At 37.6% G+C, this 10815-nt stretch overlaps 1 protein-coding gene across 2 annotated transcripts in view; it reads left to right on the plus strand.

Moving 5' to 3' along the window:
* Positions 1-10815, plus strand: part of TBC1D5 (TBC1 domain family member 5) — a 332932-nt gene that overhangs the window by 264767 nt on the left and 57350 nt on the right. For both annotated transcript variants that reach the window (XM_049798069.1, XM_049798068.1), the window contains one exon: positions 7696-7781. In XM_049798069.1, coding sequence (XP_049654026.1) covers positions 7696-7781 — 86 coding nt within the window. The remainder of the gene's footprint in view (positions 1-7695; positions 7782-10815) is intronic.

Here is a 10815-nt window from a genome sequence, read left to right on the forward strand (position 1 = left end):
TTTGCTGTGACTTTTTAAGGAAAATTAGGTTTGGAGATGTGATGTCTTTCTCCTTTGTCTTTTTACGGAGCAGTAGTGATCAAAATGGCTCTGCAGTATCCTCATTACTGGAATCCCAGAATGAAAGGAGTTGCGTGTCCCGCAGCACCAGGACCTTAGCTTCTGTCTGCGTTTTAGAGGAAAAGACTTGGACGTCATACTCCTCTTGCTGTGATGTGTGCATGGGTCTCTTTGAAAGAGCCTTTTCCACTCCCGTAGGGACCTTTTTCAAGTGTTTTACATGGAACATTACACATGGAAAATAAATTAACCTGTTTCTTTTCCACGTAGCAGAAATAACCAAATAGCACCTTAAAATGGTCTTGGTTTTCCCTGATAGGTGAGATTTGTGTACAGGCATGTATCTGGAGGACATATAATGCTCTAAGTGTGGTTATAAGGGTTTTATCAGTATAAGCTTCGGATAACTGCATTAGTCACAAAGCCATCAGTTATGCAGGTTGTCCAAAACGAGTGCCAATAAAACCATAATGTGGTAGCTTTTCTGTACATAAAGATGTCATATTTTAAATCTCATAATTTGGAGCATTCCAGGGTGTAAAGCGAGGCTTGCTGTGTGCTCCCTTCAAAAGCCTGGATCTTTCCTCCACAATGTTGTAAAACTCCTGTTCCTAACCGCGCGGGGCTGCAAGATGCCAGAGCATAAATCTGTCACAGGGTAGGGCTGAACACTGTGAGATTTATACCTCACTATTTAGTTAATTTACTTCTTAAAACCAAGAGTTCAGCTGAAAAATAGGCGACTAAATTAAGAGGCAGATTTAAAAGGTACTTGAGCAATTCTGTTGATGTAAGATGGGGATTTTACGCAGGTTATGAACTTGAACATTGTCAGGTCACAGTCTTTTTGTTTGGAATATCGATAAAAGCTGATTTGGTAGGATTTGATCTACCTGTTAAAATGCAATACGCTGTAAAACTATAAATGGAAGGGAAAAAAAAAAAAAAGCTTTTCAATCAGTTAGGACAAGAAGCCAAAATATACAACTAGAAATTTTCTTTCAGTCAAGTCACTGAAGCATTTTTAAAATCTCACTTGTCATTTTTTTTTTCAGTTCTTCATCTCTTGTCATAGAATGCCCATGTGAAAGAAAGCATGTGTGTATGAAGTTAAAAACAGACCATAACGCACGGTATTTAAAATACCTTCCTGGTATCTGAAATTTCTAGTTGCCAGGGGAATGGAGGGGTGTCGCGTAACAAAACTGGAAATAATTTATTTCAGCTTGATCAGAGTTCAGGGGTTTCTTCCTGCTTTGACCCAATTAACTGAATTTTCTTTCCTTTTCAGTTCTTTCTCGGAATTTTTGTTGTTTTGGAAAAGAAATTAAAAAAAGAGCACTCCTCAGTTTTCTTTAGAAATTATGAAATATGATAATTCTTCATGATGTTATTGCATTGTAAATAACGAGTTCTGTGATTGAGACCCACAGCATCTTTCTGACAACTGTAAACAAGAAGCATTATTCCCAGTTTGAGGGTTATGGTGTTCATTTGCCAGTGCCAGTATTAGTACATGGATCTCCTGACTCCTGTGATTAAAGGAAGTTCTTTATTAGTTCTGTGCAGGGTACTCCTCATGTTGTGCTACTTTCATACATAGGGTTATGTTACCATACCAAAACTATGTTTTGAATAATGTTTTGCTATTGGCCTTGAACCACTTTAAAATTGGCAATAGAATGAATCATAGAATCATAGACTGGGTTGGAAGGCACCTTAAAGACCATCTAGTTCCAACACCCCTGCCATGGGCAGGGACACCTTCCACTAGCCCAGGTTGCTCACAGCCCCATCCAGCCTGGCCTTGAACACTTCCAGGGATGGGGCAGCCACAGCCTCTCTGGGCAACCTGTTCCAGTGCCTCACCACCCTCACGGTGAAGAACTTCTTCCTTACATCTCATCTAACTCTACTCTCTTTCAGTTTAAAGCCATTTACCCCTTGTCTTATCACTACCTGCCCTTGTAAAAAGTCCCTCTCCAGCTTTCTTGTAGGGTCTCTTTAGGTACTGGAAGGCTGCGATAAGGTCTCCCCGGAGCCTTCTCTTCTCCAGGCTGAACAACCCCAACTCTCTCAGCCTGTCTTCATAGGGGAGGCGTTCCATCCCTCTGATCATCTTCATGGCCCTCCCCTGGGCTCGCTCCATCAGGTCCATGTGTGTTGTGTGCTGGGGCCCCAGAGCTGGACACAGTACTCCAGGTGGGGTCTCACAAGAGTGGGCTAGAGGGGGAGAATCACCTCCCTTGACCTGCTGGTTATGATAGCACATAATGTCCTCTAATGTCTCACTGGTTTTTTTTTTCTTTTTAGTAAGTATTTAGCTCAGTGCTTTGTAGGTGGATGGAATACCTTTTGTGCTCCAGCAGGTTGCTTTTTCTGCAGAAAGTGTAACTAGGGAGGAGGAAAATTAGGAGGTGAAAGGAAAGTTTTGTTTGGGGAATGGCATTTTCTTCGGGTGCTCTAGAGTTGGGGTGGGTTGGTTGTTCAGTATACAAAGTATTGTGGTATGTTTATGTAATGTTAAGCCATTGCTTATACTGTATAAGTCTAGTCATGGAGCAGAGACAGCTGCCTGGATACCCGACAAAAGAACAAAAAGAGGAAAGGTGAAATTCTCTGTGCAGCTAGGCTATTAGGTAAACATTAATATGGACCTCATATTAATTATTAGTGCCTAATAGAAAAACTGCTGCTGAACTGAATAAACCGTATTCCTTATCCACATCTCAGCTGCTGTATTTCAGCTCTGTTCCCAGTCCAACTTTTTGCCATGTTTATATCATCTTTATTGAAGAAAGAAGCATAGGTGATCTAGAAGGAAAAGGTAAACCTTTGCTGACCTCCCAGTCATTACTAAGTACAGGGCCATATGCTCCTCCAACTTTCATTAGAAACAAACAAAAGGAATAAAAATAGCATTTTAATACAAAAGTGGTTTAGGCTGTACGAGAATTATGAAAAAATCCAATATTGCCTTGACGGCTAAAGAACGGGAAAAGGAGCAAACTGGGTCCTTAGAAATATTTAAATAAAAAGAACAACACTGCATCATTATCTTTCTCTTTTTATATATATGTTTAGTTCATTCTGTTCTTTGGTTTAGGCTTAAAATATTACTAGTTTAGAAAAAAAAGATATATGTTTGGCAGCACTTATTTAATATATTGAAAAAAACTAGTTTAAAAAAATCCCGTTTGGTACTAGTGAGATTATTATTTTGGTGAGCCTATTGCAGCGTGTATGTATAATTCACTGCTGCTGTTTTGTTTGGGTTTTTTCTCTGTTGCATTTAGGTTATCCAGTTTCAGATACAGTCTATTAAGTGGAGTATTTTTCAGTAGCTGAGGTTTTCCCACCTGTCTACCCAAAAACACCTGCAACATATGTTTGTGTAACCCTGCAATGCTTTGTGGTTTGGGCCTTGAGAAATTCCCCCAGAGCTTTTTGCTTATAAACAGCTGAGCAATTCATTTCTCTAATGACGAGTGCTTTTCCCTTGGCATTGAGGCAATAGCATGTTCGCTAAAATAAGTCTCATTTTTCATCAGACATATTGAAAATCTTTTTTCATTGTTGTCTCTTACTCGAACCTTCAGATTTTGCTCAACATTGTGTTTGATTTTTTTTTCCTGTTCATAATGCTAAAGAGGAAGGAAAGGAAACACCTCGACAGGGAAGAAAAAAGAGTGTTGTAGAGATTCCTCTGCTTGCACCTGCATATAAACTTTCACAAATGTTGTGTATTCAGATGGTGAAACATTACATTGCAGCAGTAACCTGTTTTTCCTGGTATGTTGTAGAACACTCTGCCTGTGACTTCTGTCACGCACAAGCGTGCTTTGCTATATCACGTCTACTCCGTGGGTAATGTGACGTGGTATGTCTCTGGAGGCCAGCGAGGAAAAGGGTTATACTAGGGAATTTGAGCATATGGAGCACGGTCCCTAGCTGGTGGGAATTGCTTGGAATGGAAGTGTAGGGAATCTCTGCTGCATTCGGTGTGATTCTGACCATGGCCTCAGCCCCCCGCCTAGGAGAAGAGCAGGCACGGGGTGTAACTTAGCTCAGCCCCACGTCCCTGGGGGAGAACAAAGCCAAACAGAAAGTCCCCAAGAACCTCCCAAAAGCCACGGGAATTGGAGTGAGTCGGTCTGGCGGTGGCTGGGAACAGAAGCAGGAGGACGGGGGTTAGGACTTCAGCAGGCAAATGCTGGGGTCGGGGGGGGGGGGTGCATTTTTTAGGCAAGGAAGGGCTCAGAGGCAGGAGTACCTCAGAGATATCTGAACTATTTTAAGGCATCTCTTCCCTTTGGGCTGTGGCTAATCCATTTTGAAGAGACAAAGTCCAAAATCACATCAATTTCTATGTGTGCTCCTATATCTGAATTTCATACATTGTCCTTTTAAAAGTATAAACTGGGCATTTTCTACCACTTGAAACTAAGCTCGCTGTAGCTAGAATAAAAATTAGAAGAATTATAAAACCAGCAGACTGCTCCCACAAAACGGGTGTGGGGAAGTGGGATTTCTGGTATTGGCACAGGCAGCTTTTCTCTCCGATTTCTGCACTCTCTTTCCTTAGAAAGGGAAAAACATAAGTGTGTTAATTTGTATAATGCCCTTACACAGTTTCTTAGGGGGATTCAACAAACTTCTAATTTGAAGGGTTGATTTCACTGTCATTTTGACATTATCCTTTTAAGAAAAAAGATTTTATCTGAGGTACTAGTCAAAATACATAAATTGAAAAACAAAGGGAAAAACTTTACTTGTGTAAATAAGTAAAAATACAGATAGGATCATTCTAAATTGCACTGTATGGGAAAAAAAAGTGCTTACTGCAAATATTTTAAACAACAGCACTATGTTTTGCTGTAAATAAATTTGTTTAGCCTTCAGTCCTAATACATGGAATACAATATAGGGGACAGCTCAAATTGGATGCTTAGAGAGGGGAATTATTTTAAAATTCATACGGAAGAGATATAGTAATTGTGTAGCTTTTATTTTCTACTTCTTATATTTAACTTACTGAAATTAAAAGAGTATAAAATTCAAAGGACAATCACAGTGACATAAAGATCATGATTTTCATAAAACCGTATTTTTTGCTGTCTGAATTTCAGGTTTTAGAAGTATTTAAAATTTCTGTGGTGATACTTCACAGATACTTGTCTACTAACATATATGTCAGGTTGGGGTTTTTTTAAATAATCAAATTTTCCAAAAGGATATCTCTGCAGTGTTACAAAATGAGTTGCAGCAGTAACCGTTGGTATTTACTGTCTTGCATTTCTAATGTTTTTTCAACAGCATTTTTTCTGAGGGCTTTTTCTTCACAGCATGCAATAGTACTTTAAACTGCTTCTTCCTTTGATACCTTTAAACCTCATAGGAATTTAAATAGGCCCCTGTGAAAGTAATGCTTGAGCCTCATTCATATGTTCTTAGATCATTATTCCTATTAATGGCTTTAAGTGCTTAGATAGTAGATCAGCCTTCCGTGTCTGGAATTGCTTGTCATTTCTGCATAAATATGTTTCAAGATACTGTTCCACATGATCTTTTCCTCTTTTCTTTGTTTTTTTTATTCAGAAGCAATGTGTTTGGTGTTTTTTTTCATTGGGTGGTGGAAAAGAAATTTCAATGGTTTTGCTAAGTTTTAATAGGTACTGAGTTATTGGAAACAAATTGCAAAACTGGCTAGCATCTGGTAACATGAATTTTTCAAAGGGCTGCCTTATGACTTAGAAGTGCCCATTACTTTAGCCATTGCTTACTCTTCCACCTTGTTGAAATGGTCATCGAGACATGTAAAGAAAAATGTTATTTAATTCATGGGAGAAAAGTTACACTGATTACTCGCATAGGAGCCGCAGAACCATCAGTTATCCTCATCACGTCAGTTTGGATTTGATTATCATAGAAATGCATTGAATTACCAAACTAGAGCAATAGTAACTAAAGCTGATTCATTGTTATTGCTGTCAGTTGATGAGGATTGACTTACAAGCCATATGAATGGGTAGAGTTATGCAAATATTGTTCTTATAACAGGAGAAGGAAAACATAGAGCGGCCATTACAATGTGGGTGGTAGGATAGATGAGGATTTTTTTAATGCTTTCTAATAGCTTTTCATTGTTTCATTTTTTAATGAACATTACAAACAGGATGTATTTTTAAAATGTTTAATCTGTTTCCAGAGAAAGAAAATGAGACATTTCATACAAGATTAAGTCTGACTGCAGGAGATGATCTGGAAATTCCTAGCCTTAAATTTGACCCCAGAAATCATCGTGGCCTTTGATATCTACCACCTCTTTAAATCTTCTTCTCTCCTTTTGTGCACATGCAATACTTTGGTCTTTAAAACGCAACTCCTATGTCCTCCTCCAAAAATAAGATTTCCAAGGAAGCAGGGTTATCTGCAGTAATGTGGAAAATGAGAGGATACGGCTATGGGTACTCCAGTCTATAATGAAATCTGGAGGGAAAAAAATACAACATGTGAAACAACTGAAGACTGATTCCATCAAAAATGTAATGTACTCTCACCTGTGAACGATTATTTCAGAAAGGTCATTGAGTAGTTCATTAAAACTGTATTTACTACTAGCAGGACTTAAGAAGGCAGATCAGAATATAAGGCAACAGCCTATGAGTGAATAGACCTTTAAAGCAAATAATATTTAGAAAGTACTTAGGTCTGGTCTATGCAATACATCTGATCATTATGCAGAAATTTACCGGTTTGTTTTCTCTTACACTAGAAATGAATTACTTTAAGCTATTTTTCTCTTCTAATTTTTATATATATTAAAAGGGCCTCTCTGTACCTCTCTGTTATTTTCGTTTCATCTGTATGCAAATTTTTTTACCTAAAAGTATTTACTTCGCTCCCCCCCAAATAATGCATTCATTTGGTGGATTAAGTCCAGAAAGGATAATTTCAGAACTACTGAAGGCAGCGTGCTTCAGTAAAATAGTTTCATTGTGGCAGAGGTGGAGACTTAACAAGTGGCTTGTGGTTTCAATATTAATGATATAAATTTTGTTATAGGAGATCAGTTCTTTATTCGTCGATTCCGAGTTGGGTGAAATTTGGTGAGAAAAAAGGCTCCGCCTGCCATCTAGTGGCACTGTGAGGGTTGTCCCCCTAAATCTAATTCTGGGCTTAACTGAGGTGCTGCTAGTGATGCATTCAGTTCAAAATGTTAGCTGTAGTTTCTCCTTACTATTACCGTTTTCTTTAAAAACATATCACTTTAGCTTGGAGGTGGTAAAATTCTATACTTGAACTCGAGGAAGAAATCAGATCGGTCCAGGAATTACTGATTTAATTAGAAATGTTACCGCTACAGCCAACAGCCACATCGCTGTGTGGAAAAACACTAATTTCTGTGAGCATGGAGTGGACTTACTGGTAACACTCAATATTGTTTTAAGTATTTTAAGAATACACTTATGTAACTGGCATTACTGCCTTGAGAAACCGAGATCCTGGGAAAAGAAATGATTCTTTAAATTTCTAATCTTCATTAATGAGCATACCTCTGGTCTTTGCTTTAAATCTCTCAGAAAATTCCAGTAAGGTATTCTTTTTAAATCTTCTTTTTTCTTTTTTTTTTAGAGAAATCCAAGACCAGTGACTCATCAATTCCAACAAAATTTAGATTATTACAAAGCTCGTGGAGCAGACTTGATGAACAAAACCCGGTAAGCTATTTCTGAATATGTGTTCACTGAACTAAGAACTTACATAAACAAAATGTTTCAGAAGTCACTTTTATCCCAAACAGGAGTTACATAAGCAGTATTAGAAGCACATGTGTTTATTTCATGACATTTATTTTGAATCTTCACCTTGCCTATTATTATATGAAAAATGAAAGTTTTCCAGATAGCATTGCAGTCAGCTCGCTGGCATTTTCTTAAGGCTAAGGACATTCATATGCAATGACGTGTATACTAAAAGCAGGGCGTAAAACGTTGCCAATGCGCGCTTTTTAGCTGAACCACTTCCAATAATGCATCTAATCGCAGTCTGGAGTATCCACGTACCAGAAGCTGTGCAAGTTAAAAGGAATTAACGTCAATCCAATTTGAAGTAATTTTTACTAAACTTTTTTGCAGCATTCCTCCCTTGTTTTACAAATGGTTTATATCAATACTGCTTAAATTCTTTGTCAAGGCCATTTCATCTAGTGGTCACAAGTACAGAGGTGCCCGTGCCCCAACGGGGTGGCCACAACGTGGCCAGCGATTGCTGGTGGGTGGTGGCTGCTGGTGGCTGCAGGGCAAGCCAGCGCAAGACACAAAGCTTGCTTCAATTTATGCTCTCACAGGGAGTTTCTTGGATTGCACGTGGCCCCAGCCATATACTGTGCTTGCTGATTCATAGGAACTTGCCGGCTTTTAAAGCTTTGCACCTCTGTCAAATTCTGTTTAAAACAGTTACATTAAAAGCTAGCTACAATTAAAATGGAGTGGATTAAAAAGCTCTTAAAAATGGAGAAAGGAGCAGAAATTAAAGCTGAGTAGAGTGACTGCAAAAGCATCTTTTTTTTTTTTTTTTTTAACCAGGCTTTAAAGTTGGGGAAGGCTGTCAAAAATTACTGCATTCTATTGCATTTTCTTAATGTTTTTACTTATTTATTCTTTTAAAAAATGGTTTCAAGAGTTGCCTAAGCTTGAAAAATAAGTTATTTGAAAATTCCAAAAGAATCGTTTCAAGGATTTTGAAAAAATAAATAAATCATAAAGCCCAGACAAGAATAACACCTGTTGGAAACCTAAATTCTAAGGAAACAAATGTCCATTAAATCTGTGTAGGAACGTAAGTTCATTGCACACATATATACAGGATACACACTAAAGGAGAGGAGAAATTGTTCAGAATAGTTCAGATAGAGGAATAACTGGGATAAATTTATCTCAACACAGTGACATTTAGAGTAGGTCAGATGTGGTAAATCTGTTTTAAGATTGGACTAAAGAGAGAACTGGAATATATAACATTAGGAAATGTTTCTGCAGTGAGCAAAGAGATGGATTAGATCAGCTACCAGGTCTTTTTCATCTTTAATTCCACAGGCTCAATGATATATTTAAAATATCTTGGCAAATCTCTAATATATATTGCTTACTTTATCACATATAAAACTTTTTAATCCCTCATATTCATATATTTGTCTCTCATCTCTCATAATGGCTGCTTACTGAAGAGAGAAATCCCTTTGAATAAGGCTTGCTTAAAACAAAACATTTTTATCTTAGCAGAAAACTGCAGAGATTGAATCATCATCTACTGCTAGTTTAAAAATATACCATTCACAGTCAAGGTCAATGATGCTTATTGTGATGAAACAAAATTGTTTGCTTCATAGATGGAATTCACATCTCTTTGGTACTCATATTTTTAAACTGATGCCTTACTTCTAAATGCATCTGCTGATAACTGCAACATAATCAATCAGCATTTTTCTTGTAATTGTTGTGCATGTCTGGTACATTTAGATGGCTAAAATGTAGACATTGATCCGTGCTTAATGCCTATAATCATCCTTTGTATTAATATATCAGACATGTAAATAGTAAGACGTAGATACATTGTTCTTATTTTCCAGAAGCTCAGCTCAGTTTTAATGTACCTCCTCCAGAGATCTAGCACCTCGCTATTGTTCATTTTCCGAAGCTGTGATTCAGAGAAATTGCACGATAAATTTTACCTCAAAATACTATCACTGAGACCGCCTCTTGACAAGAAACTTAGATAGCATCATTATTTATTTTTCATGATAGTGTATGTGTTCTGAGCTGATGATTAGCAGCGTCAGTTCATAGCAGAGCCAAATCACACATAGGTATTAAGAGCTACGATAACTATCCTTTCTAGTTCTCAAATAATTATAAAACATTATGGCATGTTATTGTTGAAAGCATTTTTTAAAATCATGGTTCAAACATAACATCTCAGAGGAGATTTTTGGGTTTTATTGTTCCTGTAAAGTGAAGTTTCTCAAAAATTCTCTTTCCAACCATCTGAAAAATGCAAATAAACTAACTTCTCCTGGTTTTTATTTATGTCAAAGCAGCAAATTAAACAGTGTAGAAAGAAAACTGATACTTAGTATTAAGCAAAATATAGCTGAAAAAAAGAAACAAGAAAGAAACAAGCTGGTGGACACAAATACACAAGCATCTGGATCGGCTTTGTCTCCTGCATCTGTGGACCATCATGATTCCAATGATGCAGTTAGCTCAAAGCATCTAGTGGCTTTGTTGCTCGGGTAGCCTGTCAGAGAAAAAGATTTACTTCCTGTAAATACCACTTTTTGTGCAAAGTCAAGGGGTTTTTTTTGCTGATTGTCAAGACTCTAGGCCTAGAGACAACACAAACCTCAGGCTCAATATGCAAGCCATTATCTTCTTTCTAAGGTGATGTTTCAGGTGAGTGAGTGATATATATACCACCCCAATCTTGGTGATTAGTTTCAGTAGACTGAGGGAAAAAACTTTGCCAAATATACTAAGGTTTGGATTCTGAATCTCAACCAAGTTATTACTGGTATGACCCCCAAAATCAGTGATGTAATTAGATTCATTGCAAACTGTTGATAACTGTTTGATACCCACTAAGCCAGCACTTGGCATTTCTTCTTCCGCCTTCAAAGCTACAATCTTCGTTGTCTTTCTAGAATGCAGAAGACATTAAACAAAGGGCCCTGTGCTGACTCTTCTGATACCACAT

Source organism: Accipiter gentilis, chromosome 4 (genome assembly GCF_929443795.1).
Source record: "Accipiter gentilis chromosome 4, bAccGen1.1, whole genome shotgun sequence".
NCBI lineage: Eukaryota > Metazoa > Chordata > Aves > Accipitriformes > Accipitridae > Astur > Astur gentilis.